The sequence below is a fragment of the Sabethes cyaneus genome, chromosome 3 (genome assembly GCF_943734655.1).
Source record: "Sabethes cyaneus chromosome 3, idSabCyanKW18_F2, whole genome shotgun sequence".
Lineage (NCBI taxonomy): Eukaryota > Metazoa > Arthropoda > Insecta > Diptera > Culicidae > Sabethes > Sabethes cyaneus.
In genome coordinates, this window is record NC_071355.1 from 47,021,095 (window position 1) to 47,048,448 (window position 27,354).

The 27,354-nt window shown below is 39.7% G+C and overlaps 1 protein-coding gene across 1 annotated transcript in view; it reads left to right on the top strand.

Moving 5' to 3' along the window:
* The window catches only part of LOC128744645 (nucleolar and coiled-body phosphoprotein 1), a 75,205-nt gene that overhangs the window by 16,017 nt on the left and 31,834 nt on the right, over nt 1-27,354 (top strand). The window contains exon 3 of the mRNA XM_053841799.1: nt 767-1,179. Coding sequence (XP_053697774.1) covers nt 1,080-1,179 — 100 coding nt within the window. The 5' untranslated portion in view covers nt 767-1,079. The remainder of the gene's footprint in view (nt 1-766; nt 1,180-27,354) is intronic.

Below are 27,354 nucleotides of genomic sequence, written 5' to 3' on the forward strand. Positions count from 1 at the left end.
GTTTTATTTTCATCGCTGATATCATCGATGATTGTGCAGCGTTGTGTTGATTTTCCGCGAACACCCTTTTCCTGTTGCAGTTTTCTTTGGAATGCCGCGGTTTTGCCGTCAAGCAGAAAAACCGAGAGTGTAAACATTAACGGCTGTGCCATCCTTTTCGCTTGCACTCGCACATCACAGCAGTCAGCCAGCCAGCATCACGCGTCCTTAGAATTCACGGTTAAATGTAAAATTCGGTGCGATGAATTAATTGCTTTTCAAGCTCTAAAAATAAGACTATCGGCCGGCGTGATTACCATACAGCGTCAGGTGGCAAACGTTACCAACCAAACCAACAAGCCAGAGCTGGTCGTGCTCCGTATTGGTCTAGAAAAAGGTTAAAAATAGGACCCGCCGCCTCACACGCAACGCCGCCGCACCGCACGCGCTGTCGAAGCGTGTGTGGCAGCAAGCAAATTCAGCACTTTTCGATGAACACGACGCACGTTTTGCATTCCAATGAATTAAGCGAACCAAGGATAAGCGAAAGTCACGTTGTCTAAGCAGTAGCGGGTTTGGCTAAATTGACAGCAAAAATAATTTGCCCTTTGCACTGCAGACAGGTGCACAGAATTATGATCTCAATTCTATTTGCAGTAATGAAATTATAGACATTGTTTAGGTTTGGCATGTTTCGTTCTTCTCATTGTTTCATATTTATTTTATCTACACTTAGAATAATGACATTAAGACTATCGTTTCTTTTTCTTATTTTTTGTTGTTGCAGTTTTGAAGATTCGACCGATAACGCCCACCTGAGTTGGCGAAGTACAACCGTTGGACCGACGATTGTAACGACCCTGACGACCTCCAGTGCTACCGGTAATAATGGTGGCACTCTAGTTACGGGCAGCACTGCTAGCTGCAGCAGTAGTGTTCCAGTGAGCAATAACTGTTCTAGTACGAGTTCTAGTGCCGGTGTTAGTGGTGTAAGCAATTGTTCTAGTGCTGCTGGCGGCACAAACGGCAAAACAAAACGAGCGAAACGTGATTCTGCAGCAGCCAATGCCGCCGTTGTTGCTGCTGGCAGTGATACCAAGATGGGAGTTGTGGAAACGGCAACTTTTGTGACTAACCATTCAGCAGAGCAGCAGAGTAACCATTTGCTGTCGAAAAACGTAGAACACGGACCTCTGAAAGGTGAGTGGCAATTGATGTTAAGATAGTATACAGGCTTTTGAATCCGTTTTCACATTCCGCCTAAACAATTTGGCTTTTTATTTCATGTGGATCATTTTAAACCATGCAAACACTAGCCACTTTTGATACCGTTAATCTTGAACAAGCTGGGGAAACTTGGGAGTACTACCAGATTGTGCAGATGGCTGGAAACATACCTTACGGGCAGGAAACATACCTTACGGGCAGGAAACTTTTCGTACAACTTGCTAACTGCCGATCTGCCGTGTTTACAAATAATTCTGGTGTACCACAGGATAGCAATTTGGGACCACTATTCTTCTGTATCTACTCAAAAGATGCAGCAATACTAGTCAATGAAGGTGGAAGGTTTTTCTACGACTTCGCTTTGATGACTTGCAAATCTATTTTGTGGTCAAACGAATGGAGGACTACAGAATATTACAGAAACTGTTGGACTTGATTAGTGGCTTGTGCGGAAGGAATTAATTGTTATTGAGTGTTGAGAAATATTGCGTCATCAGCCTTCATCGCTTAGAAGCACTATATAGTTTGATTACGAAATTTCCGGAGCCAAACTGAATAGGGTGGAACAGGTGAAGGATCTTGGAGTAATACTTGACGAGAAACTCACTATGAAGTTCCACATTTCTGCCATCATTGACGATGTTTAATACGATGGAAATATTTTTCGTATAGATTGGAATGTAAATTTCGTAAGATCAGTAACAGTAGATCATCCAAGGTACAATCTGTGATAATCACAAGAGACAAAAGATGTGTAATTTTACTTCGTACATTAGTTACTTGCTTATATGAATTTCAAGCAGTTTAGATCCACTGTTAAAAGAGGTAATTTCACGGTAATTGGTCGCATCGCCGCGATCTCCCTTCTTGAAGACGAGCAGTAAATTGGATTCTTTTTAGGCATCTGGAAACATCGTGAATGTCGGGGATATAGAGTATGGACTGATTACAAACAGCATCACAGCAATTCCGGTCCAGGTTGTCACATAACACAGGACACATAATACAATACACATAACATAAAAATAAGTTTGCAAATACAGGCGAGACTCGATTATCCGGGGATTCGTTTATCAGGGGATTCGATTATCCGGGAATTCGATTATCCGGGCTTTTAGACTCGATTATCCGGGTGAAAAAAAAAATTTTTTTTCGAATACCTTAATGTTATAATTTTCATGCTACATGATGATTCTTACTTGACAAGTATTGATTCACCTTCCTAAAGCTACAAAATTCCTTTCTTATATCCCTTTCATCGGCGAACAAAACAAAAATAAATCCTGTGATAATGAAATCAATTTTTTTACTTAAAAATCATCATCACCATTGTAATCATTAACGAAAAAAATTTCAAAAAAGGTATCTTATGACTTTAGGGGAGATTGGTCAATAATAAAAAAAATCATTTATAACACCTAAATATTGAAAATCATAACACACAAAAAATAATTTTGTACCAAAAAGATCATCAATTTCTGACTTTTGGGAGGATAGATAAATAATAAATAGAACATTTATGATAGCAAATAAATTTTGTTCTAAAAATAATGATTCGATTATCCGGGCTGAAAATAAAAATGAACACCCGGATAAGCGAGTCCGGGCTGTAAGTGATTTTTAACTCAACACCACAAGGTACTTTACACTCAAGTCTTTTTTTACACGGTTTGTTTTTTCGATTACTCGAGAACGGTGCCACTAAGGAACTATTTGCAATCTACGTGAGGAATGTCCAGCCCCTCCCAAATGTATTGAGAAATAAATTAATGGTCCCTAAGTTACCCCGTTCTTAATATTCAAAAAACCAAACCGTGTAAAAAAAGTACTTGAGTGTATGCTGATACTGTTTTTACAGTGTTGAAAGTTTCTGGTGACTTGGAATCATCCATTTATGTTTCCGGTGGTATTACTATTTTGTCCACCTTTTGCAAATTATTTTGAATCATCGCATGCTACTTCACGAAATCTTACAACTGAGTGTTTGCATTGCGATGGAGTTTTGCAAATAAAACTTGGTACGAAGGTATCGTCAACGTCCATAAACAAATCTGTTGTACCGCAAGGCAACAACTTGAAGCCACTTTGTTTTATATTCTTTAGCTATACGCCGTTGTCGTCAATACTATGATTTTAAAATCTGTCGTGCTTTCCAAGTTATTTTAGATGCGTTCAGGGATCAATCAGCTGTAAATAGAACTATTTGCCTGTCATTGTTACTCGTTTTACGGCACTTCATTGCATAATTTCAAGCATTTCGGAGGACCGGACTAGTGGATGGAAGGTGTAGGCTGACTCATCTCCAAAAAAGGAGTCCGGTTAGATTGCTGTAATTGTCGCGGCATTACGCTGATCAACGCCGTCAGCAATTTTTTTTGCCAGATTTTGCAGCAGTGTCTATCCCCAATAGCAAAAGCATTTATAGGACAGTATCAGGCGGGCTTTATGGAGGCCCGTGCTACTATGGATCTAATGTTTACTCTCCTACAAATGCTCTAGAAGTGTCGGGAGTAAAACGTGGCCACACATCATATTTTCGTGGATTTCAGAGCAGCATACGATACAGTTGAACGCGAACAACTATGGCAGATAATGCACAAGTACGGTTTTCCAGCTGACCAAAGCTACCCTGGAGCGAGTAATGTGCTACGTGCACGTTTCAGGGATACTCTCTAGTTCTTTAGAATTGCGCAGAGGGTTGCGGGAAGAGGATAGACTATATGTTATCCAATATCGCTTTTGAAGGTGTGATCCGGCGAGCGGGCATCGTAACCTTGGCACGTCAGAGGCTTATAGAATTGGTGACTAAAAGGGACTTAGTTTCTTTTGGCGGGGTGGGCATGGTGTCCCGTAACGTTGGAATGTGTCTAATACGAGTAAGGAGATTCAACGACGCATTCTAGCTAGAAATCAAGCATACTTTTCCATCCGCAAAACGCTTCGATCAAGGAGCATACGCCGCCGCACAAAGCTGACGATGTACAAAACGCTAATCAGACCGGTAGTCTTCAACGGACTTGAGACAGTAATTGACATCGGATAACAACTGCAGCAGTGAAATACGCAGACGCATTCTTACAGGAAGTCGTGCTTACTACGGACTCCACAAGACCCTAAGGTCTGGTAAGCTTCACCCCCATACCAAATGTACCATATGATATACAAAACGCTAATAAGACCGGTAGTCCTCTACGGGTAAGAAACGTGGACAATGCTCGATTGGGACTTGAAAGCACTGGCCGTTTTTGAACGTCGTGTGCTCAAGACTATCTTTGGCGGTGTATGGAGGAGATGGATGAACCACGAGCTGGCGCGACTCTTCGGCGAATCAAGTATCCAGAAAGTTGCTAATGCTGGAAGGGTACAACGGGCGGTACATGTTGTGGGAATGCCGGACAACAACCCCGCAAAAATGGTTTTCGCCTCGAATCCGGTTGTTACCAGACGCAAAGGTGCGCAGCGTGCTCAATGGTTAGACTAAGTGGAGCAGGAGGAGGATTACTAACTAACTAACCTGGCGAAAGTTTGGAGATTACGGTGGGCCGGCCCCGTCGCAAGGATGCCAGACAACTGTGTAATGAAATCCGTTCCCTTTAAGAACCCCAGCGGCACCAGGAATAGAGGGACTCAACGTGCTAGATGGCTCGCCGAGGTTGAAGCCGACTTGCGAGTGTCGAGACGCTTGACGAATTGGGGACGAGTAGCCTGGGGCCGAGTTCAATGGAGGGGAGTTTTTGATACGGCAAGAGTAGAGCACTGAATACAGAGACTGGCCATAGTAACTCAGTAGCTCGCGAGTACTTGTCATCATTAAACCAGCGACACACGTTTCGTATCTTCAGTGAGTGTCGTTGGTTTAATGTTGCGAGTTATTGAGTGATATGACCGGTCTCTCAATTCAATGGTCTAGGCAAGAGCCACCCCAGCTCTCGACTGGTAAAGTAACGAAGTAAGAGAGAGTGTATGTTATTTAGTGAAAAATAGTGTGTGGCTAGAAAGAAAGACAGGTATTATAGAGCGAGAAAAGAGAGAGTAAATAAAAGAAGAATAGTGAAAAAGAAGAAGGAAAAGGATAGAGAGAGAGAATGAGTGTTTTTTGGGTTTCCAAATTATTGTAGAAACATCTGGTGTTTCTGCAAATTCATACAAAATGTTTGCCAATTATGGTTCTATAGTTCGAATTTCGTGGAAGAAGTAAAATAGCTGGGCTTGATTTTCAACTCCATGCTTGATGGATCCGTTTCGAAGCATTGATTTCCGAATTAAAAAAGCGTGTAGGGCAGCCGCCGGGCAGTGTAGGCAAGCAATTGGTATATCTTGCGGGTTTAAACTCAAAGCAAAAATGGAAGTGTTTCTAGAAGAATGAATTAAAAACCATACCCGGACGAACAAAAAAAGATTCGTACAGAGTTTCTAGGGTTCCCGCCCTGCCAGAATTCTGTAGAAATTCGTACAGATTTCCTTGCTTTTAGATCCAAAATGCTTGCATGAGAATCCAAGAATTGGATTCCCCGGGACACCAATAACTAAAGGAATCGCCTTTATCATGGAATATGAATTCTTAAGGTAACGTATGCATTAAAAAATGGACGTTTTCGGATGGTGATAAAAAAAAACTAAGATAGCTAATTGAGTTTGGTAAATTCCCATGGAAGGTAATTATATTCACTTTCTTGCAAAAAAAAATTCTACACCCTTGCGAGCGGCCATCCGACAGTTAACCGAAATATTCGCCATGGCGGACACAAACATGCGTGTAGGGGTAGGCATGTTTTTGAGTTCTTTCTTCGTTTTATTTATCAATACATCCTCAGTTTTCGCGACAAAATTGTTGGAGTAGATCTTACGCTTCAGGTTAACTCAGAAATTCTCGCTGGGACGGAGCTGGGAGGCGATGGGCGGGTTCGCCGACTTCGATATTTAACCCCTCCATCTCCTCCAACGGTCGCTTCGAGCGGTGGGCTGACGTCAGATCTGGCTAAAGCACCGCGTCTTTGTCCTTATGGTATTTCTCGATGAACGACGCAACTTTTGGTAGGCACTTCGCACTATCAATTTCCCCGTTCACGATCAGTCCAGAGCGAAAAAGCGGCATTGACATCCCCTTCTTGCTGATTGTCAGCAGCACCTTCTTGGAGAACTTGGCGTGTGAAATGAACTTCACCTCGAAGCTCATTTCCTTCGTGGGGGAAGTAAAATACAAAGTGCCCTGTGCCAAGTGCAAAGTGCCATCACCACCGCCACGTCGCGATTCGCCGCGACTACCGCTGCGTCATTGCCTGTAGCTCCGAGACCAGTTGACGGGACTGGCGCTTTCTGACATGTATGTCCATGTTCGCCAGGTACTTTTTCACTGTTTGGCCGGTTGTATCGACCTCCCGGCCAAGCGCACTCATCGATGTAGCCTCTTTTCCCTCGGTCTTTCTCGTCAGCATCCTTTGAAACTTCTTGTCGCTCAGGGTCGTCGGCCGTCCAGAACCGGACTTTCTTACGATGCTCTGATTGTTGTTCAATAGTGCCAAGATGTTGCAAATGCCGGAACAGGCGTATCCGGCGTCCACAAGGTGCCGCACGATGTCCGTTTTCGACCCAGCGGGGTACAGTTCTCAACGGATTCTCAACGGACGGACTTCTTCACTGTTTTCGCCATCACGGTTAGAGTTCGACTTATAGAGCTGTAAATTTTTTTTGGAAGTAAGCTAATATAATTACCTTCCATGGGAAATTTATCAAACACAATTAGCTGTCTTAGTTTTTTTTATCACCATCCGAAAAAAATCCATTTTTTCAACGCACACGTTAGTCAGTGAGAGTGCTTATGGTGAAAGCATTTCATTCAGTATTCTAAAAATCGTTCTCTTTGGTATTTCTCTTTGGAATTTTTTGGAATTAGGAGCTGATCTAAATAATGTACGTTCACGATATTGCATACCAGGTATACTCAATAATTTCAAAAATTCGTATCTCGAAACACTATAAGGAATTTAAACACTATTCTTAGCAGAATAAATAAGTATAATTCTGTATAATTAGTATAATAAGTATAATAATAATCAATCGACTAATTGAAAGATTACGGCCGATGGTAATCAAAAGTAATCGAAGAAATTCCCACGGACGATGTTGCAACGCTTTTTTTATCTAGATGGTTTACGTTCTTGAAATAAGTCAACGCCGGGTGCCGGGATTGCGACCGAACCAGTTGCGTCACTTCATTGTCTAATGGGGCCGCTCCGATCCGAGATGGAGAGTAAAAGTTGCAGTTGCGGCTTCTGTTTAGCAACAACTGCAACTTTTGGAGCGAACACACCTAAACCGCCGAGCTGAACCCAGTCAGCTGAATCAGCACCAATAAGTTTACAAGACAGAGTATACGGCTTCGCACCGGGCACACCGACGCGGACCAGTCACGGATGACGGCACTCACTGCAGCAGTGCGCTGAATGCAGTTGAAGTGGTAAGCGCTATCGAACGACGGTACACGGGGCGGTGCGGGAATGAAGTTAGGTTAGTCGATAAACAGACGACTTGTCTGGCGACTAGCAAACCGGCTTTGCCGATATTCGTAAGACTTGCTAGCTGTATTGCAATCGGTTTACCAGTAAATTAAATGATGCAATTGAGAGTCATTTACATGGGATACCAAGGCAGATTATCTGCTAGAAGGACTTATAGAAGCTTTGAATGTTTTGTTTCACCCTTCTATTCATATTTATATTATGAAATTCAATGTTTTGATTTTGTACCCCTCAAACGTGTTGTTTATAATGTTCTTTCCAAAAAAATGTTGTCATATTCCGTCATATTTCGTTCTTTTATGTCGTTAAATTGCAAACCATTTTCTACAAATCTATGTTATTTCTAAAAACAAAACAGTCAAATCAAATCTTTCGTTGCACAGTTGTTTCGCCCCTCGAATCACGAGATCATCTTCAACGAAAACACGCCACTGGCCTTTCTCTGTCGTCTCTTATCCGTTTGAATCTCGTTTGTGCGGAGTGCTACTGGCCTCGTTTCACACCGTTAGCCGCATCACCGATGCCACCAGGCCGCCGAGGTAAACTCGGGTAGACATTGTGCACATAGTTAGGTTCTTCTTCTGTTCAACCTGTACCTATTCACCAGATTATGTCATTCATTACGGCCTATCGTTTTACTGCAACTAGCGTTTGTTTACATTTGTAGCCATTATTTGGAAAAAGTCATAAAGTTACATTGAACGCTTTTGATCGAACAATTGTATCAAACTAATGTATTGTGTTGCAAAAATATTGTTTTGTTGGATCGCGCATTGCGCGAATACCAAATCGAAATTAGGTTTTAAGAGTTCAAAAATAGACGATAATGTAATAAAAATTCCATTAAAAATGTTATGCTATAAGGTACGGTAAAGTACGACACAGCTAATTGGTGCAAGTTATAGTTTCAATTAATGTGAGTCTACCGAAGACATACCACCTGCTAAATCCACCAACTTTGTAAGCAAATGATACAACAAGCAAAAAATTGATTGCCGCTGTTTTTATTTTTCCCAACCCCTGTAGCAGCGTTAATTTGCTTAAGCTGGCAGGTTACTGTGCATCCCCCCCATCTGTTTTGCCAGAAGAACCGTGGCACATGTATGAATGTTTTAAAACCTCAAACGAAAGTCAGATTGCCTTCATCCTATTATGGTCAGAGCGGTACGCAAACGGGTTGGTGCGCTCGGTTCGATATATTATTGTTTTCGCGGTACACTTTTAGATTATACATACACCCGAAGGTTCGCTATAATGCGCTCTAATTGATGCATTATTGGGCAATCTGTGCTTCAACAAGCGAACTGCAAACCAAACGTAAGCCAAGAACCCAAGACAAGAAAGGGTAGAGAAGCATTTGGCTGTGGAGAGCTGTATAAAATGAGGCTTGAAAAAGCTGGTTATTGCAACCCGCTTAATCCATCGGCGGGCGGTTTGATTGCGTTGTGAAGTATCTTGCACCGGACTGGTGCATATACGTAACCAGATGCAGCGAAAGGCACTAAATAATGATTCTTTTTCTTACGGTTTGTGCTTGAGAGAGCCAGCGCAACTTCACGCGAGGTTGTAAATTGACCTGGAACGACCTTCTCCGATTTAATTGTAAATTGAACCACTTTTTCACTGCGGTTAAATATGCCATTTGTTGAGCAACATTTCAAAAGTGCAACTGAGAGATTCTCATCGTGTCTCCTCTCTTGCGGTTATCACGATGACATATAAATGACACATTCCGCCGTGACGTTACAACGTTTTGACTTTTCTTTGCACAGTATTTATGTTTTACTTGGGAAAATCGTTGAGAAACACCCAAATATTATTATATATTTGAAAAGAGCATAAAATTTCCTATTAAAAGTGAACAAATTAATAGCATTTGCTTTGCCTAGATTGTTTTGGAAAGCAAATATGCAGCGTGACGTTACAACGCGCCAGAAATACGTCGTTTGGTTCTTCTGTCAAAAAACATGAAAATTCTGCTCTCTTTCAAATTTTATCTAAAGATTTTCTTCTATGATTTGATAAGAGATGAATACTGAACAACTTGCCGTTTTCAGAATTCCGATAGTTAGTGAAGTTAATTTTTAAACAGCTTTTACTTTTCGTGACGCTACAACGCTCTGCTTTGCACAGAGAGGGTCGTAGCTCCGTTGTAACGTCACGAAAAATCTGTTCATTTAATATTCGTTAATTATCACTGTTGCTGCCCTCTGTACATAAGGGATAATCCAAAAATGTGTTGTTAATTTGTCTTTCACTATTTCGCCTACGTAATTGTGGGGTTGTTCACAAATTACGTCGCGCAGTGGGAGGGATGCTAAGAAAGTGAGACATAAGTAATAGCCCTCGAAACCTTAAGACATAGCATAATAGTTGCTTCAGAAAATAGTTCTTCATTTAAAAAGCACTTTCTAGTGGTAAAAAAATATTCGGACATTAGGGTGTCCTCAAGCAGATACAAAAAATATTTTCTCTATTTTAAGTCAGAAATGATAGCTGTCTACAAAACATTTGTATAAAAGCTAATTTTAAGAAACTTTGTTGAATACTGAAAATTTATATTTCGTACATGAAAAAAGTTTTAGAGCCAAACTCTTAGGGACACCCTTAAAAATAGTTTTTTTTTCTTCGATCTAGCTCTTAAATAACGCTTCGTATGGCTTAAAAATGTTCTAATAAATTGGTAATCTAATTAAATTGCACATTTTTGTCGAAAATAGTAGGCTCTATCTTTTTCCCTTTAGAAGCTATTACTGGCTTTTTTATTTTTACATGTACTCTTTAATGTACTGTATCTCGGGGAAAAGCAGCTATAAGCAGCTAATCTCACTTGTTTTTGTGAGTCAATTTATGCTGTATTCCACCATGTACAATATAGGACAGAACACTGAGGAATATCTAAAAAAAAGGTATTATGAAGGCAACCGTAGGTGAACATGTCGAAATGAAAGAAACAAGGGATAGCTCCTAAAGGAAAAAAGATAGAGCTCTAGTATCTTCGACGAAAATGTGCAATTTAATTTGATTACCAAGTTATTAGAACATCTAAAAGGTGTACGAAGCGTTATTAAAGAGCTAGCTTCAATCAGTTGTAACTTAGGTTCTACTTTACTTATCATCATTCTTTAGGCACCGTTTTAAAGGTATTTTTAAGTACAAAGAGCATACGGATTATTAGATTGTTCGAATTTGTACTTTTCTGCGAAAGCGAAAAAGTACGCCTTTTTCGTGACGTTACAACGCAAGAAAATAGCCCTATTTCATCAACTTGAAATACAAAATACAGGCCGGACTCGATTATCCGGGGATTCGATTAACCGGGGATTCGATTATCCGGGTTTTTAGACTCGATTATCCGGGTGAAAAAATTTTTTTTTTCACTGATTTATTTTAAACCCAAATGTTATAATTTTCATGCTACATGATGATTCCAACTAGACAAGCATTGATTAACCTCCCTAAAGCTACAAAATTCCTTTCTTATATCCCTTTTATCGGCAAAAAAGACAAAAATAAATCCTGCGATGATGAAATCAATTTTTTTACTTAAAAATCATCATTACCATCATCATTATCATCATCGTAATCATCAGTAAAAAAATTGCAAAAAAGGAATTTTATGACTTTAGGGGAGATTGATCAATAATAAAAACTACACGGTATACAGCCCTAAGGGTTGTACGAAAGGGTGACGTAGGACTATATCAGATCATCAGATCAAAGACTAATGTAAACTGAATTTCTGGCATACGTATGTTTATAAGAATCTGTGAGTGCCATTGTATAAGTGAATGTTAAGAGAATAGCGAAATATTCAGATTCAATTCTTCATTGAATGCAATGGTGGCTTGGAAAATACGCGGACGGGGTTACATAAGTGCTACACCTGCAACCTTTCAGACACAGAGATTTCTTTTAAAAATCACTTGTCTGCATCATAAAGGTTGAAATGGTAATGATCACTGGTCACCACAGATTATTGTATTGAATATGATTATGCGTAACTTGATGTAATCTTACTTTAACTCGCATGTGGCCTTTAAAAGAGCCATTGGTTACAAATAGCATTAAAGCCAAAGCACGTTCATCGCAAATATGACGTGCCACTCGAATGTTCTTCGCTTTTGACATGAATGGCAACAGGCACGTAAGTTAGCGGCGTCGATTCACTGTCTTTTGCTCCGAGAAGATTTAACAACCCAGGTGACCAATAAGCATTAGTATAAGCAGTAAATCAATCGTTTATTAGCATTCCTGGCGTTTTATACTGCAGGTTGCTGTTTAGTTTGGTTTAGGTTGCTGTATGCCTTTTGACTGCAGAACTGTTGTAAATTGGCATCCACAATTCTATTTAAATTCTTCTCGTCGGTAACTAGCTGCAAATAAGCATTGTCAGCATTATAAGAGGGCTAGCAGTAAAGTAGCCGCATATTTTGCCAAAATAGCATTTAAGTAGCATTTGAGGCAACTTAAATGCTTATTGGCTTGCATTTAAATTGCATAGGAAATGCTTACTGGTTACCTGGGTAGTTTACTTTCACAGTTTACCGCTTGTTACATAGCAGAAAATATGGCACATACGCAAAAATTTCTGTTTTATTTGTATGCGAGTCCTTATCCTCCTACCACAGGGGTGAGGGGAATAGGAAATAGGAAAAAAAACCATAAGAAAAAATCCTGCCTCCAAAAACACCCACATGCCAAATTTTGGTTCCATTTGCTTAATTAGTCCTCGAGTTATGAGGAAATTTATGTTTCATTTGTATGGGAGCCCCCCCCCCCTTTAGAAGAAGCAGTCTCAGTACACCATAGAAAAACATCTTTCTCTCAAAAACCCCCACATGCCAATTTTGGTTCCATTTGCTTGATTAGTTCTCGAGTTATGGGGAAATTTGTATTTCATTTGTATGGGAGCCTCCCCTCTTAGAAGGTGAAGGAGTCTCAGTACACCATAGAAAAACATCTTTCCTCCAAAAACTCCCACATGCCAATTGTGGTTCCTTTTGCTTAATTAGTTCTCGAGGTATAAAGAAATTTGTTTATTATTTATATGGGAGCTCTCCCCCTTTCCCAAAAACGGTCTCAATTAACCATAACAAAATTCTTGCCTTCTAAAGCCCCCACATTCTAAATTTGGTTCCATTTGCTTGATTAGTTCTAGAGTTATGAGGAAATGTGTATTTCATTTCTATGGGAGCCCCCCCTCTTAGTAGGGAAAGAGGTCTCAGTACACCGTTGAAAGAAATCCTGCCTTCTGGAACTTCCACATGCCAAATTTGGTTCCATTTGCTTGATTAGCTCTCGAGTTTTGAGGAAATTTGTGTTTCATTTGTATGAGAGACCCCCCCCCCGGCTTACGCCCTCCTTAAAATTACTCTCTTACCAACCTATAAAATTGCTGGTCATTTTATCTATCCAACGACACATAAATTGTTCAGTTTCGTTCAGTAGTTTAGTAGTTATTAGCATTTGAAATCTTTCATTCAAACGTTACACTTCTAATTTCATTTTCACAAAGTGCTACCCAGTCCCAGTATAGTAAACAAAGACGTAGTCCTACGTCAAAAAAAAACATTTATAATACCTAAATATTGAAAAACATAACATACAAAAAATAATATTGTACAAAAAAAATCATCTGTGGAAAAAATCGTAAGAAAGGATCTTTCTGACTTTTGGGAAGATAGATCAATAATAAATAAAACATTTCTGATACCTAAAAGTCAAAAAACTTGACACACCAAAAAAAATTTTGTACCAAAAATTATCCGGGTGATTCGATTATCCGGGCTGAAAATAAAAATGAGCACCCGGATAATCGAGTCCGGGCTGTAACTGCAAAATTACTTCCAAACTATTTTTGGAATGGATTCAGCATATATTCCTTTGTAATTTGTTCGAAAACAAGTGATATTATGGAAAGTTTTAGCGCACTGTAGCAGCATTTTCAAAAATATCACGAAAAATCATTTATTTCTTGTAAATTTCATTTATTTTCGATACACGTTTTATCAAACTTCCGAAAATGCTAGAATACCAGTTACGGCAGTTTTGAAAGGTTCAAACATTGCCAAATCATGGAAAAATAATCAACAATGCAAAAAGCATGTTTTATAAAATGTCTGATTGGGATACCGGCCCGCGGAATGTGTCAAATGCATTTTAATGCAATTTTTCTTATGAACTTGGTATAATTTATTTATTATTCGACGGAAGGTGCATCGAATTAGTTTTGCTTAAAATTTTTAAACATAATAACCAAACATTATACAAACGGTTAATTCGTGATGCACATCTTAATTTAATAATCGATTTACCTGAATTCTACACACAGTGAGAAACAAGTAAAAATATCTATGTCTACGTTCGTCTATCTTCATCCCATGCTAAGTTCTTTGGACTTCTTAAAATTTCTCGTAAAGATTGGACTAAAGAAGACTAGAATTTTATGAAATTTTGAAAGAGTAGGTTTGGTTTTCACGATTAAGCTTTAGGTAAAAACACCTAAAACGCTTAATTTTTATTGCTTATCCAAAAATTGTTTTGTAACTGTCATTGTTTTGAAACGTACAAAGAAATGAATCTGAATTTTTTCTCGTTTTATAATACTTATAACTTAAAAATTATCGGACCCACAAAATATTCTTTGGGCCACAAAAATGATCTTAACTACTCGGGGTTCCTTTGTCTCTCAGTCAAGTACATGAAACAAAATACTTTTTCTTCGTTTGAATGTGCCTACTCGCTTTGTCAGCTATCCTCCTGTTTTAACCCTTGTTAATTTATCTTCTTTTCGGTAATCCCTATAAAGTGAGACAAAGCCTTTTTTGAAACCCCTTCCCTTATTAATGGCCACTCTATTCACCCCTATCAGAAATCCCTTCTTGTCGTCCAACCAATTGTACAACTGCTATCGTTCAAAGGCAAGAGAAACGCACTCCTTTACCCATTTGAGCCTTCCTTCCTCTTCTATCAACCACCATGCGCTAATTCTTTTATGTCAAAAACTTGGCAAAACATACATTCATACTCGCGTACGTACGTACTATTAAAAAATTGGAAATAATGAAGCATTGTCCAACTGAAAATCCTCGCTTCGTGATTGATTGGAAAAGACGACATCACAGTTTTGACGTAATTTTAGAAAAAAAAGTGACAAAATCTCTCCGTCCTAACGGGTAGAAGGTTCTTTACGACGATTCAAACCTATACCAATTTGCTATCTTTGCTTGGGAAATAAGCTAAAACAAGTGACAAAGTTTTCTCGTCTCAACAAAATTTCTTAACTCCGCGAATTAACCTAGACCATTTTTGATGTCCTTGCTTGGGAAGTACGCTAGAAAGAGTGACAAAGCCCCCTCGTGCCAACAAGTTTCTTACGAACGCGCTTAAACCTAGTTCAATTTGATGTCTGTGTTAGGGAAGTGTGCCAGAAAAATTACAAAAGTTCTTTGTCTCAACAGATGGCAAATTCTTTACGGCGAAACGATTAAATCTAGGCGAATTTAATATCTGTGTTGTAAAAGTGCGCTACAGCTGTAGTGTTCGGCTATAATATAATTCTGTATTGATGCGCATGTTTTCCATTTCATTGGAAGTGTAGTGAAAAGATGTGCAGTTGATAAAATGGGATTGGAGTGGTCAATCTTTAATTTCTGTACAATCTTTAATTTCTGTAAGATAGCGGGTGAGCAATAGTTTGTGTTCTTGATTTTGTTAAATTGTTTCCAAATGCACATAGAAATAACTCTGAAGTTTATTGGATTGAATATATACAATGTTATTACTCTGATAATTGTTACATACAACGCATGTAGCATGTATGTATGGTAAACATAGCATGTATACATGAAGAATCGAATGATTACATGCGTCGATTTCATTCGTCGATACATGCTACTATCACTACAAAGAGACTTACGTAGTCCTGCGTCACCTATGCGGTCGTGTCTTGTACATAGCTCCTCTGATTTTATGTCAAAGAACATGTGTGCCAAACTTGATGAAGAATCAACCAGGCGCTCCGAAGTTATGGCGGAACATACATTCATGTCCACGTTCTTCATCCCCTACGCAGGTATAGTCTCTCCCAGTCAGCTCACCCTTTTGTTGTGTAGGCTTTTATGCTCTCTGTTCGCTCTCTGAAAATCCCTATAACAGAAAAGAAACAAAATCGTTTCACATATATCCGCTCGGGCCCGATCGCTCCCCCCACCCTGTAAGAAGGCGAATACAGTGTTATCCCTGGTAGTATTTTTTTCTGCTGTCAGCCCATAGACATCATTACTGAACTGCTGACAGTGTTTGTTTTCTACCTCAGTTCTCTTCTCAATTTTCTACCCTTCAAAACAATGTATTCTTATGAGCTGCTTTTTAAGTGTGCAAAGCTGCTTATTTACATGAGTTCTTCACGTACACGACACCAATTTTTGTTGAATTCTAAGAGGGTGCTGCCAGCCCCATAGACGAGTTGGCGTGAAATCCGTCTATAACGAGGTAGGTATACGAATCGCTGATAAAAGTCAAAATCGCTGATGGGAGTCAAAAGCGCTGATAATTTTCCCGATGAATTCGCTGCTCCAGCTGGGTTCCTCAAGGTAACCACCTCGGATCTTATTCATATTGCTTGTATGATTCAACGATGTAAATTTCAAGCTGAGAGTTCCGCGTTTGCCTTTCGCTGACGATATGGAAATTTTCAGTCAAATTACGTCAATCGCCAATACTCATTCGTATGCTTCAGCAGCAGTTGGGCAGTTTTGCAGAATAATGTTGCTCAAACCCATATCCAAGTAAATGTGCCACCCTCATCAGATCAAGAAAGAAAAAAAGAAACTATCTAATTTGAATACAAGTTTTTGGAAAATATTGTTGACAGAACAAATTGTATCAAATGTTTAGGCGTGCTAGCCAGCTCAAGTAACAATTTATGCAATAAAAGGGAAATAAAACTCAAAATGTTATTTGGGAAACCATCGCATAGCTATGACTTCACTTTAACCTCGTTCGTTTCGGAACATTTAGACAAATATTGCATAGAACGGTCCGAAAATAACGATAGAGTTATAAAACAATTATTATTTTCTACTTTTGCTTAGTGACTCTCAACTTGCGCTCTGCAATGGGGGCAATATGGTAGAGCGCAATTTGTCGCTTTTATTTTTCAGCAGTCATTTTACGCCTTTAGGAGTATCTCGCTTCATAGTTCGCAAAATAATCCGTATAACCAAAACACCGACTAATACCGTGTCCATTTGGTTGCAGCCGGTGCAATCGACGGGGTTATTTTCCTTCATCAGGTTCGTTTATTTTTTTCTATGGAAGCAAAAACTCTTCACGGCATGTGTTTCTGTCATAAACACTAATCGATTTGCATGTTTGCTGGCCGATTTTTCAGCTAGTAATGGTATTATTAAGCAACAAATTGACAACTGAATGTAGGTAATGCTCAGTTCTCATTGCAAGACAAGTTGCATTGCGATTGTGGTGAGCATATGTCGACCAACATTTGAAAAGGGCGGATAAGCCAAACGTCAAACAGACCGAGCGAGAGCTATTTTTTGCTGGAGCAGCACAACTCTCACTCGTTCTGTTTGACAGTTGGCTTATCCGCCCTTTTGAAATGTTGGTCGACATATGTCTAGCTAACACGCATTTTTAACACAGGCTACAGTGAAATTCATATCGTGAGAATTTTTTTTCCATGTGTGGACTCATTACTGCGACCAGTATAGTTGATCTATTGTAATATCGCCCGGGTGTTTGCTGTATGACCTGCACTGCATTTCTTTTTGCTAGAATCGCTATTGAGTAAGCGATATGCTTATTTTAAATTGTATGCGTGCTTGCGTGTATTGGGGTTTACCCTTCCTTCAAAGCTTGATCTACTTTACCCACTTATTCCTCGCTGCCAGCACTATCCCATTTTATAGCCGTCCCTGGCGAGGACTCATTCGTACCTCTGACCAGTACAGTTAATTATAGGAGGGACATTTGCACTGTCAAGAGGCTTCAGAGGGTAAATATAGAATTCAGCACGAAGGAAGGGTAAATGGAGGGGCCTGAGAATAAACCCATGCTAAAGTCACTTGACGTCGAATGGCTTGATTCTACTAAGATTCGAACCCACGACCACTCGCTTGTCAAAGCAGACTCGGTAACCTTGCGGCTACGGAGCCCCCCTATCGTGAGAATAATCGAATCTCATATTAAGTATTTTCTGATATTAAGTTTTTTGACGTAGGACTACGTCTAAGTTTATTATACTGGGTAGCGATTGTGACAATACTTTACTTTCAGGACATCAACTTGGTCTAGATTCAAAAGACGTAAACAATTTCCGACCTGTTGGGATGAGGCAACTTCGACTCTTCTTTTATCTGAATTGGAAAGAAATGTAGTCCCAGTAAATAGTTTGTGATATTAAATTATCTATATATGCCCAAAACGAGACCACTATTCGTTACATGACATGTTCTCGTAATTGAAAGACTAGGAAGGTTTCCAAAAACCGTAGCGCTAAAGCTATTAGTCATAATTATGCCACTAGTAATCGACGCTATGCATGCTGGTCAGTATGTATTCATTTTGATTAGCATTTGATTTCACAATAAGCCAAAGAAATATATTTTGTTGAATTGACTTGGACATTCTCTAGCTGCACCGCAACTAGCACTTCAAGTGCTTGCAGTCTGATTATCTGCCGGACAAATGACTATGTGCAAGCATTGCAGCCTACCACAGCCGTAACCGTACCATTAACTCTGGTCGACTGGTTTTGTGCTAGCAGCATAGCAACTAGCATAGAAGCATAGAAGCGTCGCCTCACCGAAAGCGCTGCTTCGCGTTTACACTTTATTATTAAAGTATTGCATTGCTGCTACGTTCGAGCTTATTTCAATACTGCACACATACATTTCATTTACCACGTCCGTCGTATGGTTCACCAGCGCGTCAAGTTCTGCCTGTCTGCCTGCCTGTTTGTATGAGGCACCCGTCGTCGGTCGTCGAGTATCGAATGCCATCATACCTACTATATCGGTAAGAACATATTTACGCCTGTCGCCGTCCATTCCATGCGATTGGGTGTTGTAGAGCAAGAGAAGAGACGTTCGCCGGTCGGTAGCGATAGAGTAGGCTAAAAGGGTACGTACGAGCGAAGGCTTGCTTCGGTTGGAGTTTGTTGTAGCCATCATTGTGCATTTTCCACCTATCGGCTACGGTTGTTTCGTTAGTTTGCGAGCGCTTGTCGGTCGGGTCGGTGCTAGTTTGTTGTTCTTTACCAGAGTTTCTCGAAAGATTACTACAGTGCATGCAGCTGGAAAAGTATTTCAAGTTAGATAGAGTGTGGGGAAAAAATAAGATACTTTACTGAAGTCAAGCAGAAATCAGTGTTGTGCAGAATGTTATAAATTATAGTTCAATTGGTGATTTTAATTACGTGTTATAAGAAACAAAGAATAAGCAGGAAATACGTCTATCAAAGGTGATCGAAAAAAAATCTTGTTTTTTTGTAGTATTGGTGAAAAGAATGTTCGCTTTTGCGCATTAGAGTTGTGTACAACTTCTGACGAAATATTTTTAGCTGTGTAGCTCGAGTAAGGTTCTTGATTTTAACGTGTGCGTGTGTTTTGAATCATCCAAATGTAAACGTAGTAAGAGTATAATGACTCATTCATAAAATAGTGTAAATTTGCAGTGCTTTTTCTCGACATACTTTGAATCGAAACGAACGAATTCTAAACGTCAGTTGACTATCGTGAAGTGACGGAAAGTTATGCAATCGAGAAAAGAAGGAAGAGCCACTATACCGACGAAGACGGCTGCGGAAAAACAGCAGTAATCAGCGGCGCAAAAAGTTCCCTTCCAACAGCAAAACAATAACAAAATCAAAACACCGGCTAATTAAAACGTGGTGTGTACATACCTTTTGGAAATAAGTTGGCCTGCATTTACCGCGGAGTGCTCCACCGTACATGCGGGTAGGTGCTACGAGAATTTGCGAAACGGAAATCAATGCATATGCATTCCGGCCGCTCTGCATTGGTTTAGCTGCATCGAACGGTGGTTTTACCGCATATTAAAGGCCACTTAGTCGCGGTAGCTTCCAGCTGCTTGGACGCGTGAGGCGCTATCACGTGAATGCACGTGCATTTCCAGGTGATTTTTGGTGTAGTTACTGGAACAATTTTTAAATGACCCCCTTAGAAAAAGCACCTACCTACTGACTTAACGGCATTGGGAGGAAAAATTAAAATGAGTTATAAGTTATAACTTTTGTAGTTCAAAACAAACCTGAACTAGATTGTTTTATGATTTTCATTGTATTCTTAACGATCAAGCTTTGTAACGCTTCCTAGACCAGAATACTATACGATATTTAATTTGATTTGAAAAATTCTTCAGAGACCCCAGACGGTGTAACAAACGTCTTTTAATCTGCAAGTGCATATGATTTATTTTGCTATTATTAGCTTTAGCGCAAGGTCGCTTAAGACAGAAGTCAGAGCGGACTTTATAGTTTACCAAAAAGGCAAAGTCTTGGGCTTAAACGCCTTTCTAAGATTCGACCCGATTTTATCGACGGACTTCACGGCCGGAACATTTTACCTTAGCTGGATTTATTTTATGGTCTTTGTTTAATATACTAGCCAATATTTTGTGAAAACCAAAAGGGTACCGTAAAGTCAAAAAAAAAAAAAGATTTCCGACACCAATAAACAGTATGTCGTTGGATAGAAAAAATGTACTGTAATTTTGTTATGTGATAATTGTAATCTTTACGCTGTTGCTAAGCAAACAAATTTATTACGTAGCACATCTTTTGCTCCTCAGGCACGTGACGTTGACCTTATACATTTGCGATTTCTTTTACGACAATTTCAGAAAAAAAGTTACAAAATCTCCTTTTCTCAATAGGTCAGGAATTGTTTAATTCGCTTGAACCTAGACCAAGTTGATGTCCTGAAGGTAAACAGTACAATTGTACAACATTGCGGGGCGAATTCTATGATCATCTGGCTCGAACAGTTATTATCAGTCGAGAATCCAACATGTGACAACTAGTTCTTCAAGACCCTAGTATGTGAGTAGACTGAAGGATGGCGTTGCAGGAAGGCCATAAGGGATTGGGCGGACCCACAGCCAGGAACACTTCGGCACATTCCGGGGTTACTATGAGAATCTACTTTCAGCATTAGGATCCATTCATGTAATCATCAATTTCACTACACCAGCTTCAACCCTCGTAATGATTTATCTGCCAGAAGGGTGCAACATAACTATTATTTCAGACCTTCAGGAGTTTCCGGGGTAGCTAGTACTGTTTCAAGCAGTCGTCTCCATTCAACTCGATATTGGGCAACTTGTCGAAAATTTCCCATTTGTTTTAGAAGTCGCAAATCACTTTCGACCTGGTCGAGCCCCTCTATATCTGATGGCAGTGGGGTTGTTGAAGGGAACTGTTTTCGTCGCATTGCCGCCCAGACTTCCAGACTTCCACCAGATGTACTGTGGTCGATGGGAATCTCTCCAAGCAGTGCCTGTAGCTGATGATTCATGCGCCTTCGCCACTCTCCGATTTCAGTTTGTACTCCGTCAAATATCGTCCGCAGCAACTCTCGCTCGAACATGGGCAGATTGCGTAGTCCTCCGGGAGCAGCGCACAGCTTTAAGTTCATATAGAACTATTGGTCTAATGAGGATTTGTACATTGTCAGTTTCGTACCTTATATGCTTCTTGATCGTAGCGTTTTGCGAAGGGTAAAGTAGGTCCGATTTCCCGCCTAAATGCGCCGCTGGATCTCCTAACTGGTGTTTTTATCTGCGGTCACCAGCTATCCCAAATACACGAACTTATTTACCACCTTTAGTGCGTCGCCGTCAACGGTTGCCGTACGTGGGATGCGCACGTTTGTTTCCTTTCATGTATTTGGTTTTCGACCCATTTTTTAAAGTCCAATCCTCCTAGACTCTGCTTTCAATCTTGCGTAGATTGTCTCCGCCGTCGCAAAGTTCCAGGTTAGCCTGGTGGATACTTAACTCATCTGCAAAGCCTAGGAGTTGGCTACCCTTGGTGAAAATCGTACCTCTCGTTCCGATACCCACTCGTCGGATCGCCTCCTTAAGAGCGATGTTGAAAGGCATTCAGGATAAACCGTCATCTTGTCTCAACCCTCGTCGCGTCTCGAAAGTACTCGAGGGTGTCCCCGAGATGCGCACGAAACACGTCACTCTTCAATGTAGCACTGATCAGTCGCGTTAGTTTATCCGCCATTAGTGGTTTCGATCGACTGCATCGTATGTTGCTTTGAAATCAATAAAGATATGACGCGTAGGCACGTTATACTCCCTACATTTCTGCAAGATCAGTTGGATGGTGAAAATTTGATCCGCAGTGGCGCCATCAAGCCCGCTTAATAATTCCCTGCGAAGCTTTGTGCTATCGGTGACAACCGGCGTAACAGGATCTGGGAAAGTACTTTGTAGGCGTTTGCCAGCGTTACGCTGAGATAGTTACAGCAGTCGTGCCGACAGGATTAACCACTATTTCCATCCATTCCTTCGGTAGCTTCTTCTCTTCCCAAATCTTGGAAATTACCCTTTTTACAGCTATATTTTGTCTTTTTGTTTAAAAAAAATTCCACAAAAGAACAATAACATTTACTGTCAATGAAAATCTCTGTTCGCCAAAATCTAGATTTTTTTATTATTGGGATACTTAACAACCCGTCCTTTTTATGGCAGAACCTTTCAAAATTATGAAAGTTATGGTTGACTACAATAAGTTTGATGGTATGATTATGACAATAAACTTTAACGGTATTATGTTTTTAGTTACAATAATTCATATCTTTGTGTTGTCTATTTTTTCGGGTACGGCCTTACCGTGTTTTGAAAGCGAATCAAAAATTAAATACTGTGTAAGAGGAAATGAGTTGTCATTGACTTTTCGAATTTCTGAATCAGTTTTTGGGTCCAAAACAATAGATCAATAGGTATTCACTGCATGCTTCTTGCTAATTTGAACATATAGAACAGAATTTTTATTTCCATTGTTTTGTTTTTGAAATTTACAAAATCTATGACGACTCATTTCTCCTTAAATTCTGATGAAAGTAATGCTGTTCAAATGAGGGTTTAAAGAAAAAAATTAATGTGTATCGAGTTTTTCCAATTTTTTGCCTAGTTTTCAAAGAGAACCAAAGGGAAACCGCCCAGTTAGCTTCAAGGTACGATGTTGGTCTAACAGGCCAGTCGTCGTATGTTCGAATCTTGGCTAGGCGGTGCTGCTAGATAGAGGATTTTTGCACTAGCCCCGTACCTGTTCTGTACTCTAACAGCCAGCCGTGAAGCCTGTCGATAAATAAGAGTCAAGTCTTAGAAAGACGGTTTAAGCCTAAAGCTTTTTTTTAAATTGAAAATGTTACAATGCAAAAACAGCTTTTAGACACACCCGGAATAGAATAAAGAATGATATAGAAAGTATGAAGAATAGAGAATTATTTTCTTCAGAAAAGTTATTCGTAAGATTCGTAAAAATATTTTCAAATTTTCTATGAATTAGAACAAGGGTTTTTCGAATTTCCTGTAGAGATTTTTGCCGTCATGGAAATTTTTGTGGAAAACCTTTCCAACTAATATGTTTACTAGATTGGTGAGAAAACTTTCTTGTATTTTCATACATAAAAAATACAGCTAATTCTTGAGAACATTTAGGAAAATAACGATTAGGGGATAGTCCCTGGTTGTGAAACGGTTCCGGTAGTGACCATTGTTGACATTTTTTATCTAACTAGCACTACCAAGCTCTTGGGGTATTCTAGCTTTTGAGCAAATAGCCGCTGATTTGGTATCTTACAAGATACCTATTCCTATGCAAAAATAATGCAAGGCATCGATTGGTGATAGTCTTATGTTTTGCAAAATTCGGGAAGTGGTCCATTTTGCTCTATTATCCCCAAAAATCATGATAAAAGTCAATTAAATAATATAGAACCTTCTTTGCCGCCCGTGAAATGAACTCAAATAGATTCCCAATGTTGTCAAAACATAAGAAGAATCAAATCCCATCCATTCCATACTGTGCGAAAGATATTAGTACCATTTTACGGAAAATCTTTTCTTAGAAAGTACCATTTCGCAGGGGTGACCCAACTGAAGGAAAGTAATAGAGGTCAGTAGATCTAGGAAAATAAATAAACCTAGATAGAGGTGATCTCTACGGGGGACTGCCCCCCGCAGTGGCCGGCGCTTCCGACGTCAGGTCGCCAGCAACACTCGCAGCCTGTGGCCGTCTCGCACTGAATCATCAAATGTGACTATTAATAGTTTTTGGTGGTCTTGTTATTGACTAATGTTTTATGAAAGAGTCTAAAATTTCTCGAGTTCGATTAGTTTTTAAGTTACACAAAAATTTTTGTTTTATTGATACGAGAGTCCTTATCCTCCTACCACAGGGGTGAGAGGTCTCAAACCATAATAAAAAATTCTTGCCTCCAAAACCCCCCACATACCAAATTTGGTTAGATTTGCTTGATTAGTTCTCTAGTTATGAAGATATTTGTATTTCATTTGTATAGGAGCCCCCCACTATTGAAGGGGGAGGGGTCATAATTCCCATCACTAAGAGGGGGGGCTCCCATACAACTGATACACAAATTCCTGCATAATTAGGGAACTGATCAAGCAAATGGAACCAAATTGCCCTTTTTGTGATAAAAACTGCTGGAAATAGATCAGTGCCGTAAACAACCATCACACCATTGGAATCCTTATAAATATATCTTTCTTTTGATATAAGATCGAACCTAGCCCAGCGGTATTTTGAGATATAAAGATAAAGGACTTTTTTTTCGAGAAAATCCACACTGTGCAGCGGTTTCTAATTATTGGGATTACGAGCTCGTTTTTGCCCATTGTGCACTCTTTTGATGTAATAAAATCCGAAAAATTGTCCTCACACCAAGCCTGTGTACCCTTCTCCTGGTGAGACGATGTAGAATCTTGTTGGAAGCATTATGGTGCATTCTTCTAGTGTTTTTTTGATGATGGGAAACAAATGGTTCTTCAAAACATTATCGATGTAATATTTAGTGTTGATTTTAACACCAGGTTCAATGAACAGCAATTGAACCTTCAAATTTTTGTAGAAACAGCCTCATACCATCGCCCTGGGAAAATTCTGGCACCTTTGAACAGTCAGATTTGTTTCGAGAAATATCAAAAAGATGTGCTGCATATATCCGATCATTTTGTTGGCTACGGTGATCCTGTAGCAGGAACATTTTTTCATCTGGAAACAGACTTTCACAATCACCATGTTTGAGCAACTGCCGACATCTTTCGACTCTTTTTTTCCTGCACTGCATTTCTTTTTGCTATAATCGCTATTGAATGAGCGATATGCTTATTAAATTTTATGCGTGCTTGTGTGTATTGGGGTTTACCCTTCCTTCAAAGCTTGATCTACTTTACCCACTTATTACTCGCTGCCAGTACTATCCCATATTATAGCCGTCCCTGGTGAGGACTCATTCGTACCAGTACACTTAACTACTATAGGAGGGACATTTGCACTGTCAAGAGGCTTCAGAGGGTAAATATAGCATTCAGCATGAAGGAAGGGTAAATGAGGGGCCTGAGAATGAATCCATGCTAAAGTCACTTGACAAGGAATGGCTTGATTCTACTGAGATTCGAACCCACGACCACTCGCTGGTCAAAGCAGACTCGATAACCTTGCGGCTTCGGAGCCCCCCTCTTTCGACTCTTACCACGTTCTGCTTTCCGTCAAACCGTGCACCCGTTGTTTTTTGTATGGAATCAATCGAACATCATCTTTCAAAATATACTTCATGGTTGACTGCAAAACTCTCAGTTGATTGGCCATCTTACGTCCATCAGACTCATCTGGTTTCTGTCGAATTTGCTCTCTTACTCGTTTGATGGCTTCCAGTGTTCATACTGTGAGTTTACGGCCCGATTTTTACTTTTTGGGGGTATTTTCCAAGAACCGGTTTCCTTGCTTCGCTTGATTGTACGAAAGATGAATTTTTCGTTTATTCAAAGTGGCTTCAGCTTCTTTAAAATACCACACGGTCAAAAAAATTTCAGAAACAGACTTATCACAAGTTCCCTTTTTTCGCCCATGATTTCCACGACTCTTAAACGAATGAAAAATCGAAACAAACTTACAACCTGTGTTGACACTTGAATACACTCTAAATGAAAAATATGCAGACACATCTGCGATTAACCCATTTTTAATTAAACACGTCCTAAAACACTAACAGTTTTACTACTCACCCTGTAGTATCAAAACAAGCGGAAAAGTCTAGAATCTAGATCTGATTTTAGAAATATTGAGTTTTTCAAAATTTTCAGCGTATATGTCTCCTTAATGACAGAAAAAATCATGATAGCGATATCTTATCTTTTGAAACTGCGTTAAGAATGGAAAACTAACGATTAACGATGACACTTGACCGATCCTTTGATTTTCAGTTATATCTCAGGAACAGTAGCAATAAAATATAGGTAACACCAATTGGCTTTAGAATTGTTACTTGAGAACGTAACACTAGCGTGAAATTTTTGTCTCAAAGAGATAATAATTTGGTGTAGAAGAAGAAAAGGCCTTTTCTTGCACAAATGTTACCTAGTTAATGATTCAGAAAATGACAGTTATGATTTGTTTGTAGACAGTGTTCATTGAAAAGTTTTATTGAGAAAAATGACACGGTTTGGATATTGCTATCCCGTTACATTCACGAACCGGTCAGATGTACCGCAGAGTAGTAACGTGGGTCCTTTGTTATTCTCAGTAGTCGCAATCGATGCAGCGCTGTTTCTTGATTGAGTCGTACGACAGGTTTTACTGAAGTTTTAAAAATATTCTATGTCTATGGCTGTAACAAGTCGGTCGTCGTATGTTCAAATCTCGACTGGGAGCAACAGTTAGGTCTATATGATCGTAGCACTGACCCCGCAATTGTTATCTGTCCAATAAAATCAGAAGCTCAAGTTCCGGAAAATGATCCGGTGGCTGAATGCTAATGTTTTTGGTCACACATTTGTGAGACAATCGAAAAAGCTAACCGTCAATTTGGGTTTATTTACGCTTCAGATGCTCCAGAACTGGTATCGCAAATCATATGCTTTGTGAGAGTGGATGGTGGGGTAATCTAGTGGTTTCAGGTATATATTTCAGACGGGCAAGACAGACTCGACAGACTTTGGTGGTAGTTAGCTGTTAGAGTACAGGACAATTGCGGGGTTAATACTTCGATCCTGTCGACTCAAACAGCCTCTCCTAGCCGAGATTTGAACCTTCAACGACTGGCTTGTTAGATCAGCGTCCTACCTCGTATTTCGTATGTTCTTTGTCATTTTAGAACTAAATGAAATGGCACTGATGTTGACCCGTTTACGATTCCGGTCCATGACCGACTGTAGAGCAAACCGTGCGGTTGACGAATAACAGAACTGTACCTTAATTAAAGTATTTATTGCCTCTCATTTAGCCAACATAAATAAACCAAATACATTCGGTACGCTTCGTGAACTGTGACGAGTAATTATTTGAGACTATATGTTTATGTTCAGGGGTTGGTACACGATGCAATTACCA